The sequence below is a fragment of the Eumetopias jubatus genome, unplaced genomic scaffold (genome assembly GCF_037043125.1).
Source record: "Eumetopias jubatus isolate StellerSeaLion01/CBP00866 unplaced genomic scaffold, mEumJub1_p1.0 scaffold_6, whole genome shotgun sequence".
In the NCBI taxonomy this organism is placed as follows: Eukaryota; Metazoa; Chordata; class Mammalia; order Carnivora; family Otariidae; genus Eumetopias; species Eumetopias jubatus.
In genome coordinates, this window is record NW_028274812.1 from 45,115,355 (window position 1) to 45,137,898 (window position 22,544).

The 22,544-nt window shown below is 40.6% G+C and overlaps 1 protein-coding gene and 1 pseudogene across 2 annotated transcripts in view; both read left to right on the forward strand.

Moving 5' to 3' along the window:
• ROS1 (ROS proto-oncogene 1, receptor tyrosine kinase) overlaps window positions 1-22,544 on the forward strand; it is a 105,420-nt gene that overhangs the window by 67,133 nt on the left and 15,743 nt on the right. For both annotated transcript variants that reach the window (XM_088024259.1, XM_088024260.1), the window contains exons 33-42: window positions 322-439; window positions 3,631-3,821; window positions 4,938-5,021; window positions 8,379-8,514; window positions 9,816-9,978; window positions 11,778-11,842; window positions 13,013-13,142; window positions 19,483-19,580; window positions 20,028-20,231; window positions 21,174-21,308. In XM_088024259.1, coding sequence (XP_087880385.1) covers window positions 322-439; window positions 3,631-3,821; window positions 4,938-5,021; window positions 8,379-8,514; window positions 9,816-9,978; window positions 11,778-11,842; window positions 13,013-13,142; window positions 19,483-19,580; window positions 20,028-20,231; window positions 21,174-21,308 — 1,324 coding nt within the window. The remainder of the gene's footprint in view (window positions 1-321; window positions 440-3,630; window positions 3,822-4,937; window positions 5,022-8,378; window positions 8,515-9,815; window positions 9,979-11,777; window positions 11,843-13,012; window positions 13,143-19,482; window positions 19,581-20,027; window positions 20,232-21,173; window positions 21,309-22,544) is intronic.
• LOC114219484 (prefoldin subunit 5 pseudogene) lies at window positions 16,857-17,454 on the forward strand (annotated as a pseudogene).

A 22,544-nucleotide genomic window follows, 5' to 3' on the forward strand; every position in this document is an offset into this window, starting at 1 on the left:
AAATAAAAAAAAAATCCAGAAAGAATGTTAATTAGTGATCCCTATCAAGGGAAAAATGCTCCAAAATTTACATAGTTTTCTTTGCATAACTTATTTTGTAGTGAGCTAAAATATATTATTATTCCTATCACTAATCCATCTAATCCATCATTAATAAAAACTTCGGATACTCTTAAAAATATACACTCATATGAGAGGATTTCTGAATATTTCTTTAATGTATTTGGCTTTTCTTTTTGGAAATGTATCCTATAGAAAGATGGTATGCAGAATATTTTATACTTCTGACTTATCAGTCAGCATTTTCTTATGTTTCCAAAGCTGGAGTCCCAAGTAAACCAGGCATTCCAAAAGTATTAGAAGGGAGCAAAGATTCAATACAGTGGGAAAAAGCTGAAGATAACGGAAGCGGGCTTATGTACTATATCCTTGAGATCAGGTACGTCTGTTTGCAAAAGTGCTTTGTAAACTACAAAGAGCTAAGCAGTTAATTGTAAGGTATTATTAGATCGAAATTAACAATATTTATGAATGTGTATTTATAAATAAATATGAAGGATCTTCAGTTGAAGGACCTTGAGTGCACCATTATGTTCTCTGCTCAATTCCTAGCAGTCAGCCTCAGCACTCCAATTATAAGGCGGATCACATCATTGTTCTCGGAAATCTGCAACTACTTGTCTGAACTTCACGGAAATAATCCAATCATTGACACATGCAACTAATATTTATTTAATATCTATTTCGTTCAAGAAGCTGAGCTGATGTTTGATGTTAGATGATGGTACGCATGTAAATTTCTGATGATGATTTGTTTTAGCAAGATGAATAACGCCTAGTGAGAACCGGCAGTGAACTAGGTATTTTTCAGAATGTAAAAGTAGGTCAAGGTCCGAAATGGTCTGACCTGTATAGGTCACACAGGATTCTTTATCCATTGTGAAGATTACAGTTTCCAGTGTGCTCCCAAGAGTCTGAAAATGTGCCTTCAATGAAAACCGTGCTGCTGATGAACATAAGCAACCTCAGAGCCAGCCAGTATGGGGAGCTCTGTAAATGGTAACTGGCTCAGATGGACTGATTTCATGCCAACTTGAGGGGAGAATTCCAAATTCCACAGACACTCCCCTCATAGGTCCATGAAGCTATCTTTTAAGAAGCTCCAAGGACAAAAGTCACTTACATAATTATAGTCCTGGCAACTTGAGCTTTAGATCTATTTTTGCTTCATTTTGCTCTGGTACTCCCATAACCTTAAAAAATTTTCCTGTGCACGGCAGAGAATTACATTGGCCGCATTGCTAACTGAAACCTCCTCGAAATTCCTAATACTGGTTTTCATGCAGAGTCATATACATTCTAATCTGCTGAGCCGTCTTGGTGGTCTGTGACTGTAATTATATTCACCAGCCCGCCCACACCACCATCTTCTAGGACTCCTTAGCATGTTTCCTTCAGTGATGCCTTAAGCCCATAGCTCCATAAATTCTTTGCATTCTCTTGCCCCAAGCCTCTACTGTCAGGACAGGGATGATGGGATAATGGAATGAATTGCTGTACCTTCGGTATCTCAAAGTCCTGTCTTCAGTCAGGACACTAGTACACCCGGGTTGTTGCTGATGGTGCAGGGGTAATGGTAGTGCAAAGTGTGTGAACTTGGGAGCTGAGCAGACTGTATTAGTGTCCGAAGACTGCCACGAGAAAGTACCACCAACTGGGTGGCTTAAAACAACAAGAATTTATTCTCTCACAGTTCTGGGGACTAGAAGTCTGAGATCAAGGTATCAGTAGGACCATGCTCCTTCTGAAGGTCCTAGGGAAGAATCCTTCCTTGCCTCTTCTTAGCCTCTGGGGATTCAGACTTTCCAGCAATCCTTGGTATTTCTTGTAGATGCATCATGTCAGTCTCTGGCTCTGTCATCACCCAGTGCTCTCTGTGTTTATCTGTGCCTAAATTTCTCTCTTCTCAAGAAGGCACTGGTCTTGGATTTAAGCCTACCCTAATCCAGTATGACCTCTTCCTCACTTAATGACATCTAAGAAGACCTTATTTCCAAACAAGGTCACATTCACAAAGTCTGAGTAGGCATGAGTTGTTTTCTTTTTTTTTAAGATTTTATTTATTTATTTATTTGAGAGAGAGAGCACATGAGAGGGGGGATGGTCAGAGGGAGAAGCAGACTCCCCGCTGAGCAGGGAGCCCGATGTGGGACTCGATCCCGGGACTCCAGGATCATGACCTGAGCCAAAGGCGGTCGCTCAACCAACTGAGCCACCCAGGCGCCCTGAGTAGGCATGAGTTTTGAGTTTGGTTGAGTTCTTCAACCCAGGGCCATGTTTAAACACTTGCTTTATTCCTTTTTTGAATTAAGTTTTCCCATCTGTAAAATGGGACGATGACATTTAGCTCCTTAGGTTGTTATGAAAACTCAGTGAAATGAAACAAAATGGAAAGCACCAGTATGGTGGGTTATAAATAGAAGATGCTCAACCAGTGTCAGAATTCTTGTCTTCCTCGGTGGCCAGTAACTGTGAAGAGACATTTTATAAATTTTTAAGGGTCTCTTTCTTTTGGATCAGAGTTGTTTGGGTTGAACAATGAAAGTGCCAATGCCTAACACAAGACTTCACAAAATGTACAAAAACATTGTATAAAGAGTCTTAGGAGCCAAATCGTCCCTAGGACACTTAGCTCCTGGTAACAGTTGTGAGCAACTCCGCTGCCCTGACCCTCCAGATGTTCTTGCCCATTCCCTGTCCCTCAAAGTCTTAGCTTACCCATTCCTTTCAGGATGACCACTCAGTTTGTAGGAGCAGAACTAGCTATCCCTAAATCTACTGTGGGTTGGTCCTAAAACTGTTGTTGTCTGAAAAGTCCCAGACTTTGAAAAGTTCTTCCCCATCACAAAAGAGGTAATTAGAAGGCCTTGAGCTTGCCTTCAGTTTATGCTTCTATTAAAAGACATTCCATTTACATCTTTTGAGCCCCACTTTTGTATTCTTTCCATGTGTCACACATAGAATGATGTGGGTTGACTTGAGGTGGCGTGTAGGCCAATACAAATGGAAGGAATACACCTTGGAATCTCAGGTATAATGATAATTTTGGTAGTCGAACTATTATACTTTCTTTATCAGTTTTATGTCCTGTATTTTATTTTATCCAGCTGTGGTATACATAAACTACAGATGGCATAAGAGACTGAGAATTAAGAAAGAATAAAAAACTCCAGGTTAGAAACTATGGGCTAATTGTCTTATGTGTTTGAAATTCTGAAGAAAGTTTACACATTCTAATAGCAGGAAAAACCTCTTTAGCTTTCTCTTGGCTATTGATTATTTGTTATTTTCCCAATGGCTGAGTTGGTGGGCTCCTATGCATTGCCAGGATGGGTTTATGAGATTACGCTCAGTTAAGTGTCTGCCTGGGTGGCTCAGTCAGTTAAGTGTCTGTAGCCAGTTAAGTGTTCTGTAGCCAAACCATGTGAGAGAAATGAGATCAAGGGTAAAGTGTGTACTAGGAGATGCTCTGGAGTTCTGTCATTAAAATGATACATGAGTGTCCAGAAATAATACATATATTGTCTCATATTTTCTATATTTACCATTTTGCTTTTTTTTTTTTGGTAGAAAGGGCATTTCAAATGATTCACAGAACCAGAATTTAATATGGAAGATGGCATTTAATGGATCCTGCAGTAGTATTTGCACATGGAAGTCCAAAAACCTGAAAGGAAGATTTCAGTTCAGAGTAGTAGCTGCAAATAATCTGGGATTTGGTGATTATAGTGGAATCAGTGAGGATATTCTGTTAGTTGGAGGTATGTTACCATGTCTGTCTATATGCTAACTGACTACACAAAGGTTTGGAGATAAAGATAAGTAAATTCTTAACATTAGAAATAAATTGGATGACTGTGTAATTTATCATCCAGACTATGGAACTATTCATTTCATCTGATGTGACCTTCCTAAAACATCAGAATCCTCATGTCATTTTTCTCCTCAGCAATGATCAGCTACTCTTTCATGCCTAACACATCAAGTCAGTGCTCCTGGATAGGCTTCCCAGGCTGTCCACAGTCTGGTCTGGATCCAGCCTTATGTTCCTGCTCCCCATACTCTCACCTTCTACTCAACTGTCCTAAAATGATGCTTTCTACATCTTTCACTGTGTATCCCATTTTAGGTTATGATATATCATCTGTTTAATCATATAGACTAGAAATCTCAATACCATATTTAATTTCTCCCTCTACTCAGTCTCCAAGTTTTGTTGACTTACCATCTTGAATTCTGTCTGTTGAGAGCTCATCTTCCTATTCTCACTTTGGCTTTCCTAATTTATCATTTCTTGCCTGTGCTCTTGGCTTAATCACACTGCTGACAGTTGATCTAGCTGAAGCACAAGCTGGATTACTTAACCCCCTTTCTGAAATCCCCGAGATGACTCTCCATTCACTGCCTTTGGAATCAAGGGCAAACTTCTGTGTGGCATTTAAGGCCTTCCATGATTTGTCCTCCAATTGTAGTTCATTGTTCCTATGCTATAGTCGTATCAGACTGGTAAAAGCTTCTTATGACGCGAGGCCTTTAGCTTTGGTTTCTCTCCCTCTCTCAAATGAATAAATAAAATCTTTAAAAAAAAGATTATACATGTTTCCTCAGCTATTATGAAGTAGAAGCCTGGGTGGGTATATCACAATGGTGCATTGGTAAGCCAGATCTTTGGAAAACTAAACCAAACCAAACCAAGCCTTGACTTTGATGTCCTATGATGTTAAACGCTATGGCTATGGGTGATCTCAAACTACCAGTGGTTTAACAACTGGCTTGCGGAAATCTAGTAGGAGCTAGTTCAGGCATATCTGGCATACCCCTGAAACTACCTAGCTTTATTCTGCAAATTAACTTTTTTTTCCCATTTATTTTATTAGATGGTTTTTGGATACCAGAAACAAGCTTTGTACTTACTATTATAATTGGAATATTTCTGGTTATTACAATCCCAGTGGTCTTTGGTAAGTATAATAGCTTTAAAACTACAGGTAGTAACCTTGATCATATTAGTAGATTTACCACTTAGTGTATTCAACCTCCCACATGAAATAAATTCATAAATTTCACAGTTACCTTTGACTGTACTCTCATAAGTACTAACTTCTATGAATCGTTTTTGATCTTGGAGTAACTATTTTATGAAAAATATATCTGTATTTACACTTCATGGTGTACTTTGGATAAAACTAATTACAAAGGCACCAACTTTTGGCTTTCTTTAAACCAATATTTGTTTCAAATTGGCTACATAACAAGTGCCTTGTGGCTTAGAGTTTTAAGTAAATAAAAGAAAAATAACTCTGGATGTAAAAAAAAAAAAAGGATTAATAGGAGACCAGTGATAGTCCTCGATTGGGATAGTTTGGGTCTCTAGGCAGGCAGACAGACCGGTTTGGAAAGAGCAGCTCCTCTTTTGCAGATGACCCATCTCTGGCTTATGGGGTCTACTTGCGCTTTCAGATGTCTGAAAGGTAGATAGCAAGGTAGCTATTTCCCACTCTTCATTTTATACTAATGTGTTGGGCCTAGAAGTCTTTTTTTTTTAAAGATTTATTTTAATGATGAGATAATACTGTGACAACCTCAGAAATATTGGGGCCAAATATTGGGCCTATGGTGTTATTTTGGTAATCATACATCCTGGTTCATTCCTGTTGTTTCAGCATAAACATTAATAGGACTTTCAGTGCCCAAAATGTCCTGGTTTGGATTATAAGGTATTTGATCATCTTATCACTTACTGATATTATGAGTCCCTGACATAATAAGAAAGCATTATAAGAAAGATATGATAGGGCACCTGGGTGACTCAGTCATTTAAGTGTCTGCCTTTGGCTCAGGTCATGATCCTGGAGTCCCAGGATCAAGTCCTACATCGGGCTCCCCGCTCAGCAGGGAGTCTGCTTCTCCCTCTGACCCCCCCCCTCGTGTTTTCTCTCTCTCTCAAATAAATAAAATCTTGAAAGAAAGAAAGAAAGAAAGAAAGAAAGAAAGAAAGAAAGAAAGAAAGAAAGAAAGAAAGAAAGAAAGAAAGAAAAAGACAGACACGATACTTGCCAGAAAAGAATACTCAAGGACATATTTAGGAAATTGCAGCCTTTTTTCTTCATATAGAAGGGAAAGTTACAAACATAAAGCTAAACTCTCTCAGGATAAAGAAAGCCACTATGTTACTAAGTGGTCTCAATCTTTATTCTTTCCCCAAACTGATTGGAGTTGTAAACTATCAGAGAGCACGCTGAAACTTGAATTGAGGTTTCTTTTCACAGATTCCACCCAGATGATATATGGAACTCCTTTAGCTAACTGGGAAAGCTAAAAATTTCAGCTGACCCTGCCAGGATCTTAACCTGTGGTTCCAGGGAGTCTAAGCATTGCACAGCTGATGCTTGGGCCGCTAAGCCAGCCCCTCCAGAATTACACGTATGACTGTAGTATATTTGGCAGTTGGCATATAGGCTTGACTGCTTGTCTGCTTTCCTACTGGGAAGGAGTATTACATGAAGAATCTTTCATCTGACCTTTGCTTGCCTACGTGTACATCACCATTGTTCAAACCCATAACTCTAGTGGATGAGCATGAGGTAATTTCAGACAACCTATCGTGCTTTCAAGACATCCTATGGATATCTGACTTTCTCAGAATTTAAAGGTCTTTATCCTATTTGGAACTTACGAATTTTTTAGTATAGCTAAGCTAATTGGCTCCTTTGCTTTTAGTAGCAGTGCATGTGGTTTTACTAGGAGAAGTGGGTGAGTGCATGAGAAAAGATTGAGTTTATTAAAATAAGGAAAAGTAGCAATTGTTTAAACATATTTGTATTGTGCTGGGGGCTCTCAGCAGAACTACTTATAAATATAAAATTGAAACAGTGATTTAAAAATAAACACCGGCAGCTTTGGCTTTGGTGAGTGGTCGCATCTAACATGCAACGTTAGCCTCATGCTGGGAGCAGAGGGAAATATGAAGCCAGCATATACAATTGCTGGCCTTGGCAGCTTGCCATTTAATGAGGGAGGTAAGACGCACCTGTGTGAAAATATAAATGTGAGAAATAAAAGGCAAGAGGACATGACATGTGCTGGACACTGCGATAGAAATGCGGACCGAGAGCTACACTTGGTCTTAGACATTGAAAACTGAGAGATCAGCAGAGTGTCAGGGTCTTGGAAGGCATCACTGGGAGCTGGGCCTTTAAAAAAATGAAGAGGGGTAGGGACAGCTTTTCAAGTTTGAAAAATTGCATTAGCACAAGTATTTATTTATTTATTTAATTTTTTAAAGATTTTATTTATTTATTTGAGAGAGAGATAGAATGAGAGATAGAGAGCACGAGAGGGAAGAGGTCAGAGGGAGAAACAGGCTCCCCGCCGAGCAGGGAGCCCGATGCGGGACTCGATCCCGGGACTCCAGGATCGTGACCTGAGCCGAAGGCAGTCGCTTAACCGACTGAGCCACCCAGGCGCCCTAGCACAAGTATTTAAGATCTTTCCCTGCGTGGTCCCTCAGATGGAATTTCCCTTGAATAAAACTCTAAACTGTTGGATAGAGAATATACAATGGAATAAAATTCAAATTTTAACGATCATCTTACAAAACACCCTTGCTGTTTTCAACTTTTGAACCAATGTTCTAGTACAGATGGTTGACATAATTGTATTTCAAATTTCCAAAAATCACTTATTTTTATGAGGATGAAAATAGTATTTGCTCATTGTATGAAGAAGACAATATAAATCATCCATGATTTCACAACTGAGAAGACCCCTACTAACATTTGGTGGGTTTCATTCCAATAGTTTTTCTGTATGCTTGAGTATGTGTATAAACTTCTGTATTCTGCATTTTAAAAAAGGGAGCATGCCATTATAATTGAAAGCACTCCTCAGATCTACTATAGGAGCATAACCTGGAGCTATCTGGACTCAGAAATAAATTTGTAATTTAATTATAATGCAAATAATTATGTAGTAATTATAATGCAAATTTGTTTTGGTTTCTGTTGCCTCTAGTTTAAGGGTGATTTTGAGAAATAAGTTCTGATATTAAGATCCTTCAACTTATTTATAACAGCAATAAGAAATGCATGAAGCTTTGGTTTGAGACATGAAATAGGTGATGTGTTCTAAGTTATGTGTTTTTATAAGTCTTTGTACCAAGATTTAATTCGTTTTTCTACTATGGACACATTTTTCAATCAAAGTCTGTTATTCTACTCATGGTGTTCTTATATATAAACATTTAAAATGCTAATATTTCTTGATGAAAAAATAAAGCAATGTTTTGTTTTGTAAATTATGTCCTTTTCTCTTTATAGTCTGGCACAGAAAATTAAGGAATCAAAAAACTCCCAAGGAAGGGCTGACGGGTCTCATAAACGAAGACAAAGAGTTGGCTGAGCTCCGTGGTCTGGCAGCTGGAATAGGGCTGGCTAATGCCTGCTATGCCATACAGTATGTAACCTGGACCATCACTACGGGGCACATAGATGAAGAGTGGGCAACTATAAAAAGAGTGCCCATGGGTCCCGTGTTGCCCACGATTGTGCTGGTCCATGCTCATTATTCTAGCCTGATTATTAATATCATCCCCTTCCATTTTCAAATGTGACCTGAGATGGATGGCAAATTATGTGGTTATTCTATCCTAAGGAAAATAAGCAAAATTCCATTGTGTTCCAGTGTTTTATCATATAGTTATAAAGTAAATGAAACAAGGACATAAGTACTGAATGGAAAAGAACAGACGGTAGCATGATTGGTTCAACTGGAAGCATCCAGAAGAGAGGAATTCCAAGGGTTCCATGCCTGTGCTGTTAAGTCCATCTGAGTCTGTTTTCAGAGGTTGTATGGTGATTGCCTACAAAATCTCTTTAGTATAGCTGAGATTTGAACTTACGTTGTCATCATAATTTTTTTAAAAAATTCAATTAGCCAACATAGAGTATGTCGTGAGTTTTTGATGTAGTCAAAATAATTAAAGAAAATATTTAAATGTCTTTTTATGCAAGACACATATTGTGGTTTATGCAAGACACTGTATTACGGCCTCTTGCCAAAAGGAATTATGTAGTCATAGGCCTTGAAATTTATAATCCGAGATATAGAAATGGAAGATTTGAAGTAGACATGGGTGATCTAATTTAGTGATTCAGAGGTGATTTTCCTTGAGAAAATACTCAGCACATTTGATATTCAAGATTCTCTTTTAAAAACTCAAAGCATTTAGACAATTCTTTCCCTCTCATAATATTCCGAGAGTTGGCTTCTAAAAGTTATGGAGAAGGAGCTGATTTTTGTAGTCACACTAAATTTTGTTTTACACAAAGGATCAGGTGTGTGAAATAGTTGAAGTGAAATTTTTTAGGCTTATAAACCCATATATATTTATTACTAATTTGCAATGGCTTTTTACATAAATTGATTACCTGAAGAAATTAGTAACTCACAACTTTTTAACAAAACAAGCTACAGTAAAAACTCTTGAGTCAATGCACACACAGGCATGTTTCTATCAAGATTATGGTGCCTAGAAGTGACGTGACATGCTCTCTGTGTTTTGGAATAGGGAAGGAATATTCTGGAAGGTGGAATAGGGAAGGAATAGAAACACAAGATTCCCTGCCACTATATTACATAGAACAGTGTTGCAAAATCATGAGATTTCTCTTTCTCATACTCTTTCTCAAACACTAACACCCAACACCAACTTGTAAACCAATGTATTTTGGGACAACAAAAATATTATTTTCCAGTACTCTTCCAACCCAAGAGGAGATTGAAAGTCTTCCTGCCTTCCCTCGGGAAAAACTGACTCTGTGCCTCTTGTTGGGAAGTGGGGCCTTTGGAGAAGTGTATGAAGGGACAGCAGTGGACATCTTAGGAGCCAGAAGTGGAGAAACCAAAGTAGCAGTGAAGGTAATACAGATCTTTTAATTCCTTGACATGTCGGGTCAGCACGTTTACATGAATTTAAATGGATAAAACTATAGTAACATATGAGTGATCTTAATTGAAAAGACAGCTGAAAGTGGGAGTCCATGCATGACGAGAGAAATGACAATGTTTCTTCCATTTCTTCTGTAAGCTCTGTAATCCATAGTTACCGCTAAGGTAACTGATTAGCTAAGACTGGGCAGGCAGTTTTTCCCTTTGAATATACTATAAGAGGACCAGGGATGGAAAGCACGTTCTCCATGTCTCGGGTTTGAGGGCAGTTGTCACTGATGCAACTTGGCCTTCGCAGTGTGAAACGGCCCTAGTCCATATGTGAACTCTATGAAAATTGAAATATGAATTTCATATCATTTTCACGTGTTAAGAAATACCCTCTTTTCGACTTTTGTCCAGCCGTTTGAAAATGTAATGTGTCACTTATACCTCAGGAAAGCTGGAAAAACACAAAGTTAAAGCTGAGCAACTATTTTCAGAGCTCAAGCTGGACAAAAATAGTTGCAGGCTGGTATTGGTCTCCAAGCTAGAGTTTGCTGACCCCTGTACGACACAGTTATTCGCATGGTATATGGAATGTAGTTTTAAGGAAGTGCTGAGTAGACTCTCATATTTGTCTAAAACCTTTTCATCGAGGGATGATGAATCTTTTATGTAACTGGGCAACATCCTGACCACTGCTTGTTAGGAATTTGTTGCTTTGAGAGAGGGCTATACAACCAGAGAGGTTGGCAAAATCCTCTCCACTGCCAAATGATGCAATCTAAAAGTGCTTTAAACTACTCTAGCCTCACTGGTGTAAACAAGTGTTTATTTTTCTCACATAACGAGAGGACTGCGGGTTTTTGGTGCAGTACTGTGTTAGGTCAGAGCCAGTGTATCTGAAACTCTCTTGACTTTGAACATGTGTGTTGCCTCATGATCCCAAGATGGTTGCCAAAGATCAGGCATAACATCTTCATTCAGGTCAGGGCAAGGGGGAAGGAATGATGTTAGGTGTATATGTTCAAAAAAGTGAAAGTTTTCCACAAGCTTCTCTTCCCTTCAGCAGTTTTCCCCTTACACAGCATTGACCAGAATTGACTCAAGATGACCACCCCTATTTGCAAGGGAGGCTGGAGAATTACAAAACACAATTTTCCTGATTCATTACAACCAATTGTCTGGGACTGGGCATCTTGCCTCTAAGAGACAAATTAGGAGATCATTAGCACGGAAGCAGGGGGAAACAGATATTGAGTAGAAAACTTTGAAAATTAAGAAACTGGCCTACACACCAAATTTGTTCTTTTTAAAATGTCTACATTTTGGGGTGCCTGGGTGGCTCAGTTGTTAAGCGTCTGCCTTCGGCTCAGGTCATGATCCCAGGGTCCTGGGATCGAGCCCCGCATCGGGCTCCCTGCTCCGCGGGAAGCCTGCTTCTCCCTCTCCCACTCCCCCTGCTTGTGTTCCCCCTCTCGCTCTGTCTCTCTCTGTCAAATAAATAAATAAAATCTTAAAAAAAAATAAAATGTCTACATATTTGGAGGGAATTTGTGTAGATATTACTAGATCTTTTGTCTTTCAGGCTTTCCCACTTGGACACTAGTTCTAACACAGGCTAAGTTTTGAATGAGTTTGCAGAGCACATGCACATGTATTAGCCATGATCTATTTCCAGCTTTCAGGGTGAATATTACAAAACAAATCAAAGATTGTCTCCATTAACCCACTGAGCTCACAGAATGTCTGCTATACTGATTGCTGGCTTATTTTGTGTTGTCTAGACTTTGAAGAAGGGCTCCACAGACCAGGAGAAGATTGAGTTCCTGAAAGAGGCACATCTGATGAGGTATCGGGGCAGCTCTGGCTTCATTTTCCCTTGATAGGAGTAGAAAGCTTTTATATCTGATTGGTAAATTGTTAACATTCAAAATGACCCAGCATCACAGGTCATGCCCCAAACAAACATGGCTGAAGTTTAAACATAAATATGTCTGTGGTGACAAGTATTCTATAGAAACCAGTCTTCCAACAGGCAGTCCTCAGGCAAAAGTTCTTCATTTCTTTGACCTTCAACAAGCAGCGTGTTTCGCAAGTGACGTCTGAGGCTGTTCAGCTTTAAACATCCGTATGTTCTTCTAAACGTGTGATAGTGGCTAGAATATCCGGAGTAAGGGAGAGAGCTTTTTTTTTTTTAATTTTTATTGTTATGTTAATCACCATATATTACATCATTTGTTTCGGTGTACTGTTCCATGATTCATTGTTTGTTCATAACACCCAGTGCTCCATGCAGAACGTGCCCTCCTCAATACCCATCACCAGGCTAACCCATCCCCCCACCCTCCTCCCCTCCAGAAACCTCAGTTTGTTTTTCAGAGAGGGAGAGAGCTTTAAGTACAGGGATGTCAATGAAAATATCCTCTGTCTTAGTAAACTTATCTTCAAGGTTAGAGTCAGTTGCTCATCAAGAAAACTGCTCAGAGGCATCTTAAAGGGAGGGCCTGAGACGGTGGTCCGGGGGGGGGGGTCCCAGCTGAGGGTTCTAATCATTAGATCGGGGTTTCCTTGGTTTGATGTCTTGAGAAAATGGTGGAAGCCATACCTGCGTGTCTGAATTGTTTCTCCAAAAGGAAGAGAATAATATTACATACTTGTGATGACTGAAAGTGTAACGCTTTCAAATATCTTTTGAAGGATAGTGGTTAAGATTACTTTCTTTACCAAAACATAAAATACTTCCTGTGAACGTTTCTTCTAAAGATCACCTATTACAACCATATGTACTGGCCACTAGGGGTTGCCGTATCATCTCTCTAAGGCAAGCACATGGACCAGTACTTGGAAAAGGAGACTTGGGTTTATTAGAGAAAAGCAAAACACCCTCCTCCCCCCCGCCCCCCGCAAACAGGACTTTTGAAGGAAACTGGAGATAAAGAATTGCTCTATTTCCCAAAGGCCCTCAGCCAGGGTGCCTGTTGCTGTCATGTCATCCTGCCTGTCTCTTTCCACCTTGTAGCAAGTTTAACCATCCCAACATTCTGAAGCAGCTTGGAGTTTGTCTGCTGAACGAACCTCAATACATTATCCTGGAACTGATGGAAGGAGGAGACCTTCTTACCTATTTGCGTAAAGCCCGGATGACAAAGGTAGGAAATGGGGTCCCAGTATTGGTTTTGTAATGCAAATGCCCTACAACTTCCCACTAAGTTTCTTTAAATTCAGTAGACTGCAGTTTGGGCTGATGGTCAAACCTCAGAAGACTTCTGTGGAAAGAATTCTTGTATTTCCTTCAGTTGGATTAGGACAATTAGAATCCTGGGCTAACTTCTTTTTTTTTTTTAAAGATTTTATTTATTTATTTGACAGAGAAAGAGAGACAGTGAGAGACGGAACACAAGTAGGGGGAGTGGGAGAGGGAGAAGCAGGCTCCCCGCTGAGCAGGGAGCCCGATGCGGGGCTCGATCCCAGGACCCTGGGATCCTGACCTGAGCCAAAGGCAGACGCTTAACGACTGAGCCACCCAGGCGCCCCTCCTGGGCTAACTTCTGGCATTTTCTGGTTATTTGAGGCTGTTTTTCATATTTAATGGGAATTCCTCACTCCCAAAATCATTTTTTCTGGAGAACAGAGATGGTATGGCGTTGGAAAGGCACATCTTTCTCTGTACTTAATCTGTATGCCTGTCTGTCCCAAATTGATACTTGCAAGCCCTCATGTCTTTATTGACTACTCTATGTCCCTACCCAGTTGGCATATCTGTTTGGATTTTCATAGGCGTCTCGAACTTGTGTTGGCCAGAACAGAAATCTTGATTTCATAGCTCCTCCTCCAAGCCATCCATCCAGTTCCTTGCTTTCTCTTCTACGACCACACTAACAAGTCCAGCCAGTTCTGCAGTTCTGCCTACAGGATGCAAGACTCCATCTTGTCTTCCCTTGTCTTCTGTCATCAGTGCTCACCTGCAAAGTCTGTGGGATCAGGGCCAGCTGTGACAGCACCTGTGGGAAACTACCTTCCATCTCAGACGAAAAACACACGAGACAAAACAAGACACTACCATTTAAAGATTTTTTAAAAATTTGGTTTTTATTTCTATCAAAGTGCACGTTCTACGGCTAAAACACTGAAACACAGAACCAGGTTTATAGTGAAAGACAGTCTCGTCCCCACATGCCAGGCATCTACACGTTTCTTCTGGTATTTACCGCCATGTTCCTACACACTCTGTATACGGCTGCGCATTGATTTTTTTCAATCTTGAGGGAAATCTCCTGACTCCCCTACTGTGAGAGGTGAGGATTTAACTCTCTTAGACTGACTCAGTACCAGCCCAAACCCCACGAGCCCTACACATTGAAAAGTTTGTTCCCACATCCTCTGACAGTTACCACAATTTTCAGATAAATCAATAGTGCAGATTTACATTACTATGACTACTACTAGCAGCTGAGCTACTCAAATGCTGTGATTATGGTTTTTTCCCCCCCTTGGGTGAGAATAATAAACACCTCTTTTATTTTCCCCCATTTGCTTCACTTTTTATATATCTCAACCCTTTGACAGAATTGTGGCGCTTCTATCACTGTGGTTAAATAGATCAGCTGATCTAACACCTAACAGGTTTTTTTCTTGGACACTCTCTCCTCCCGGAGCCAATGTGGGTGATTGTCCTCTGGGCTCTCTGCAGAGCTGTTTTCCATGGAGTTCCCTTCACATTTGCTTACCCTGCTGATTTTCTTGCTGGACCTTAGTTTCCTCTATTCCATGAATTTTTGTTCTGTTGTAGAAGAGAGAAAGCATGCATGTGAGGCAAAAGTCTCCTTTTCTCCCCTCTTTTTGAGAAACTGTCCTTTTTCCTTCCCTCACACTTGATGAGTAAGTTGGCTGGATTCTAGGCTGAAAACCCCTTTGCCTTTGTTTTCTAGTTTGTACAGTTGCTTTTAAGAAGTCTTTGGCCATTCTGATTCCTGGACTTATGATCAGTGACCTGCTTTTTGCCCCTCCTCTCTGGAAAATTTTAGGAACTTCTTATCTGTGGTACTTTTTTACCAATCTGGACACTCAGCCTGGAAAATCACCCCTTCAGTTCTGGGATTTTTTATATTATTTTTTACTAATAAATAAAATTCTTTGTCTCCTCTATTTCCTTGTTCTCAAAACTCTATTAGCTGGATAATGGACCGCTTTGTTTTACCCTTTTGTTCTATTAGCCATTTTCTCCTGTTTTCCAACTCTGTATTTGTGCTCTCAATTGTGGCAGATTCCTGTTACTTCTAAAATAGAACTTAAAATTTTAATTTTCCACAGACTTGTTCTTATATTTTGATCGCTTCTTGAAATAATATTGTGTTGTTTTTTTTTTCATATGGGCAAAATCTTATCTAATCTTTCCTAGGACACTAATTATGGTTGTTTAAAGTATTAATTTGCTTCCTGCATTGTCCTGATTTCCTTTATCCTCTTTGTTGTGGGATCTGTTTGTAATGTGAGACGCTTTTCTCAAATGTTTGGTGATTTGTGGTTGATCTTCCTATTTAACAGGGAGGCCTAAGAAGCTGACTGGAACCTGTGTGTCTATGGCAGCTTCCTTTTGGTTGTCCTGTGGACCCTGCTTTTTCACTGGGGGGTCCCTTAATCCTCTAATGACAATATCTGGGTGTCTTACCTGGCACACCCCACTTTCCCCAGAGAGGAATCTTTATGGTGTCCTGCCTAGGCCATCAATGCCTAAGCCTCAGTTCAGGGAGGTGAGAGAGGAGGGGGCTGGAGGTCCGAAGGCTGAGTATAGGGGCTCTCATTTAATTTTCCTCTCCATTTTCAGCACAGTGTCTGAGTGTGACTGGTATCTTTGAACTTGGAGTTGTTCTGGTTCTGTGTGTGTGTTCTGCAGTGGAAAGCCTCCTGCTGTGGTGGGAGGACCTGGGATCTAGTTAGCTCCCCAAATAAACTTCCAAACATTCCTCTTGCTTCCAGGCTTGCCCCTCACCCCTACATTCAGAGATGCCTGTAGGGGGTTTTCTAGTGAAACACAGTCTGATTCTTGCCTTTCCCCCTGCAGGCAGCTAAACTGTCTCTCGGCTCTGCTGAAGGACCATCCTCCATCCACTTCACTTCCCCAAAATGTTTCATGCATTAAATTTATTTTCCTGATGTATTTGTCCTCATGAGATTATAAACATTTCCCTTATACTGTCATCTTAGTAAGGTTTGGGGAGACAGTGGGACTAAAAATGCACACATTCAGCTCCCCATCTTTAACAACCTGTGTTTATCTGTAGGTTGTGTTTTGTTTGCTTTGGGGTAGAGAAGAGGGGATGAAATGAAAATATGGGCCAGCTCTTTCCAATTTATTCCTATTTAGTCGGGATCCTGATGGTTACACTGATTGGTTCTCGAGGGTTCTTCCGCTGCCTTTCCTGAGCAGGACAGCTTCCGTGCCTCACTGCCCTCGCTCCAACCAGTGGGCAGGCTGCTGCTAGGTGCTGAGTGCCAGAACGCCACAGGCTCTAAGTCCCCATCACACTAAGTTCATTTGGAGCCAGCCGAGTCTCTACAGGGAGTGCTCAGAGGCAACATTCCAGAACAGCCCCAAGCGTCCTTCTCCCTACCCCAGCTTCAATACTGCAGTGCTGGGTCGAATACATCAGGATTGACTGCATCTAGCCTCATACATCTTAGTCCAGTCTTTCATTCTCAGGACCTTAGATTCTGCACCTATAAAATGGGATATTGAATTGAGAATGTTCTCAGACTCTTTTTTTTTTTTTTTTAGCTCTAATATCCTAAGATTCTATTAAGAGGGAAGAAAGTAAAAAACAAAACCAAAAACCAACCTAACAAAATAGTATAGATAGCCCAACATGGCGCAGTCAGTTAACATCACCGAGCTGAACCTGCCGCAGCTATAAATGCTCAAGAACCAGCTGGACCAGGAAGTGGAGTTCCTGTCCACGTCCATTGCCCAGCTCAAGGTGGTACAGACCAAGTATGTGGAAGCCAAGGACTGTCTGAACGTGCTGAACAAGAACAACGAGGGGAAAGAATTACTCGTCCCACTGACGAGTTCTATGTATGTCCCTGGGAAGCTACATGATGTGGAACATGTACTCATCCATGAGGGAACAGGCTACTATGTAGAAAAGACAGCTGAGGATGCCAAGGACTTTTTCAAGAGGAAGATAGACTTCCTTACCAAGCAAATGGAGAAAATCCAGCCAGCTCTGCAGGAGAAGCATGCCATGAAACAGGCTGTCATGGAGATGATGAGCCAGAAGATTCAGCAGCTCACAGCCCTCGGGGCAGCTCAGGCTACTGCCAAGGCCTGAGAGCTTGTTTCAGATCTGGGGCAGAGGGACTCTTGCTTCAGGAGCTTGGGACTTTGTGGGCGTGGCTTCCTGGGGTCCAGGAAGAGAACAATCTTGTGTTTAATGCTAATAAATGTGCCAGCTGGGCAAAAAAAAAAAAAAAAAAAAAATAGTATAGATAGCCAGATACAATCAGTTCATCAGTTTTTTGCTGCATGTTTATCATACAATAGTGAAGGATGTGGCTCTTGCTTTCAAAGACTTTGCCACATGGTAGGGAGGTATGTCACATATAAATAACTTATTTAAGATAGAAAGTGGGAGGGCCTATCAGAGTGCAGTAGAGACTATATTGTAGACGCTCAGAGGAGAGAGATGATTTCCAACTCGGGAGAACTGGGAAGGCTTCACAGAAGAGGTCTTCCATTTGAGACACAACTAAAGTAGGGGATAGAACAGTCTCTGAAACAACACCTTCCCACATGAGTCTTGAAAAGTTTTGACCAGGAACAGACCCAGGTGGAGGTCTGGGGTATGTCTGGGGGGTTTGGCAAGTGATGACAGGTGACAGCCCAGGGCAGGAGCATCTGGAGTCAAGAAGCCCCAACGTGGGGTGATGAGGTATCCTAACAGGTTGTCACAGGGTCTGTCAGGAGCAAGGGATAGTTAGAGACATACACAGGCAGGCAGCATTAAAATCTGTCCACAGGGAACGTGATGCTAGCCACCAGGCTGTAGTTCAGAAGCAAGATTCTAAGTGAGGAGCATCCTCAGTAGAGTGGGCTTTGCCAAAAGCAGAGCAGGATTCCACTCACAGAGGAACCGAGGAACCAGTCGGGAGACCCAGGAGGGACTCAGACACAGGCCAAGAGACCGGTGTCTGGTGTCTGCTGGATCTGAACAGTGTTGTGGGAGGATTGATTCTTGGGGGTAAGATCAAGCCTCGCTATCGGACTGAGGTGTGGAAGAGCGGGACCATGGCGATGTTGAGTCTGAGAACGTGGAGAATCTTCCTAGTTTGGGGACAAGACATGAGCTTGTTGGGCAAGCAGGGGGAGCAGCACTTAAGAGCACTCATCTATGAGAAATTGAGAGGTTTCAAGGTTGGGAATCATTTGAGATGCTCAGTAAAGGATGTGAATGGAAATCAAGAATAAGGAGAGCATTCCAGAATGGTAGCAGAAATAAAGAGGAGCGGTTGAGAAATGCAGAGCAGGTATAAAAACTGCAGGTGGCCCAGTGTGGCTGAAGCATAGATTGGGAGAGGAAACGCTAGGGGACCTCAGTGGAGGAAAAGAGCAGCCTGAGGCCACCATGGAGGCTGTGCTTAGGAATCTGTAATAGACTCCACACGCAGTGGGTCACAACGAAGCGGGCTCATTAAAGCACCAGAGGCTGGAGACAAGTTTGGGATGTGTCAGACAGGGAGGATAATAATGAGGGTAATTGCAGGGAAATGGCAAAGAAAGACAATATATGAATGTAACCTCGGGGAAGGAACTTTGAATTTTTTCCATATGGTACCAATAAAATCTTCCACTGGCTTTTTTTTTATGTAGAAATCACTGCAGCTGGTATAGGCTCAACTAAATATGCATGCTGGCTCTCAAGGAGGAGAGGAGTCATCTGTGACCTTGAAATAGGGTGCTGCTAACAATTTATGTGGGGGCTCATCTGAGGAACAAGCCCATTGTCATGACTGACATTACAGTGTGACATTGGGCCAATAATTAAACTAGCTAGTGCTGATTAAATTATCATTATTACATCTTATGACAGCAGCTACTATTTATTAAGTATCTGTTATATACCAGCCAGATTCCATATCTTATCTCAGATCCTATATGGCCAGTATTATTATTTCCATTTTACATATGAGAAAGGTGCTTAGTGAATTAAGCAACGTGAGCAAGTTCACACAACTCGTAAGTAGCAGAACTAGGTTTCAAATCTTGGTCTGTCTGAACTGACACCCTGAGATCTTTCCAGTAATGATCCTATATTGCCTCTGCCTACTAAAAATAGTCTTATTTATGTATATTTCAGTAGAAAGTATGTAAATCTAGCTCTTTCCCTCTTTGTTTGAATTCTTGTAACCAGAACAAAAATACCTTTAAAACATCACATGTATGTTTTGTACAAACTGGAAAAGTACTTGTAACTTTTCTTTCATTTCTTACAGTTTCACGGTCCTTTACTCACCTTGGTTGACCTCGTAGATCTGTGTGTAGATATTTCAAAAGGTTGTGTCTACTTGGAGCAGATGCACTTCATTCACAGGTATGGTGATAGTCTAGATGCAAGGTTCTTAATGGACATTGACACAATAATCACCTGAGGTTTGGGTAAAACATACAAGATAATTAAAACATTTCATTATTTCAAAATAGCAAAAGTTTTTTTTTAAGATTTTATTTATTTATTTGAGAGAGAGAGAATGAGAGATAGGAGCATGAGAGGGAAGAGGGTCAGAGGGAGAGAGGGAAGAGGGTCAGAGGGAGAAGCAGACTCCCCGCTGAGCAGGGAGCCTGATGCGGGACTCGATCCAGGGACTCCAGGATCATGACCTGAGCTGAAGACAGTCGCTTAACCAACTGAGCCACCCAGGCGCCCCAAAATAGCAAAAGTTTTTGTAAAAGCTCTCTCTTCTCTAGAGACCTAGTAGGGTTCTTTGTCTGATCTCTGGAACTTTATTATTAGCATTATTAAACATAGCTTCTGCCATAGGGATCTGGCAGCTCGGAATTGCCTTGTCTCTGTGAAAGACTATACCAGTCCATCACGGGTAGTGAAGATTGGGGACTTTGGACTCGCGAGGGACATCTATAAAAATGATTACTATAGAAAGACAGGGGAAGGCTTACTCCCTGTTCGGTGGATGGCTCCAGAAAGTTTGATGGATGGAATCTTCACTACTCAATCTGACGTATGGTGAGTTTAACAGGACACAGAGGAATTCAGGCAGAACCAGCCAATGTCAGAGCCAGAAGGGAATATAAAAGGTCATCTAAACTTGTGGGACTATTCTTGGGTCTCAGTATTTTCACCCCTCACCCTCGTCAGTTTTGATCCGTTATCTTACTAGTATATGTGAAATAGATACATTTACTTCAAGCATTCTATCACTGTCCAAAAGCGTAGTGGCTAGGACTAAGAGGAATTGGTACATATGACTCAGTGTCCAAGTGTGTGTCCAAATGCCTACTCTTTTGGGATGTGTGGTCATTAATTTATAGGTAGAGTTTAAATCATGGATCTCAAAACAATATGACATTGGGAAGATTTGGGCATCTCTTTATTATTAAGATAGGGCCACTCGTGTTTGCTTGTTGACCCCAAATTTTGATTAGAGCTACTCAAAATGTAAAGATTTGTTCAATAATTTTTAAGCTGGACTGGACCCAGGCAAAATTGGTAACGAGATAAAATTAGGCCTGAGTGTTGCCAGTTCACTTTCAGGCCTTTCCCCTTCATGTTTACTAGCAAGGGGAAAAAGGTGAAATGCTTTCTTGCTTACCCCTACATTAGTCTGCATGTTGATGTTATGAAAGCCTTAAGTAATGGAGGTCTGCAGTGCAGTTTCAGCTGAGAGGGAGGAACAAACTGTGTGTGTATGTGTGTGTGTGTGTGTGTGTGTGTGTGTGTTCCCTAAGCCTTCCTATCACCTTTGAAGTGTTGCTAGTAGGCAGTTGCTTTTCCTACTTTTTCTTGAGGTCAACTTGCTTTTAAGTCTCCCATTTGCGTTTTATGGGGCCAATAATGCCAATCACATAGTAGATCCCAAGAGCCCCAGGAATAATTACATTGGACAAACTACTCTAAACGTGGTGTTTGTAATAAGTATAATTAAAGTAAACTCTTTAACATCCTTAGGTCTTTTGGAATTCTGATTTGGGAGATTTTAACTCTTGGTCATCAGCCTTATCCAACTCATTCCAACCTTGATGTTTTAAACTATGTGCAAACAGGAGGGAGACTGGAGCCACCGAGAAATTGTCCTGATGATCTGTAAGTTAATTATGCTAATATAAGCACCTAAAAACCAAAAACATGTGCCCATGCAATTTTATGCCTCACTGGCATGGTGTTTTAAAATAAAACCAGAATTTATATATTTGTGTTGTCTACATAGAATGTAAGTTGATTATAACATTAAATTTACTAAATACACGATGGTCTCTTTTTATATATACATGAAATTTCACTTCAGAAACAAAATTTAGAAGAGCAGAATATATTTATACTCTTGATAGATGAATTCTAATAAAGAAATAAAAGCACTGTGTATACACACACATACTCTTTTAATTTTGGAAGATCTAATTTGGCTAATACCTTAATTTGCATATTAGGAGATCCTATTAAAGAGGAATATATTGTTTAAAAGTTAGATAGCCTTTGTTGATGCAGCTGACACTGGGACATGGTACTATTAAAAATTACACAGGTTGTGATCTATTTATGAACTTAACACAAAGTGACTAAGAATTAGTGACTCTATTAAACTGATCCTGGCTACTAATCAATTCGTGATTCCCAGGAGAGTAAGTGATTTTGATCTAATTGTAAAGAAAAATAAGCCCAGTTATTTTGCTGAGTAGTAATCTGTCTTGTGAAAAACCTCAGCAGAAATAACAAGTTTTAAAACTTTTTCTAAGGGATGTTTGCCCCAAGAAACTTCAAAAGGAACAAATCCTAAACAAGTATAAAGTCCTCTGTTACGTGCACGATATCAAGCCACGTATTATATGGAATACATAGGTGTTTAAACCATGGCGCCAGCTCTTCAGCATCTCAGAATGTATTTTGAAAGAAAAGAAACACACATGGAACAGTTGGGTAACAAGCCAACATGTAATAAAGTGCTAAACTGTGTGGTACAGACAAGTGCAAAAGGAATTAGCAGTATGCGGGTACGCACCACGGCTGTACTGCCTTGACTATGCTGTGTTATTTTAGAGGATTATTCAGACTGGAGCCAACGGATGATTAAGAACTGGGCACCTTGGTTGGCTGTTCTACTGGTGAACATTTTGTATTATTTAAATCTTGCGGCCGGAAGAAGAAGATTTGAATCGCTGCTTGTTTCTCATTGGGCTTTTACAGACTCTGGGACATTTACAGGGAGATCAGATGTACACATACCTGATCAAGTTTGGTGACCATGCTTAAAAATGATTCATGGTCCTTTTGGGGGAGATGGAAAAAATTCTGGAAATGGGAAGTCAGAAATTAAACAGAATT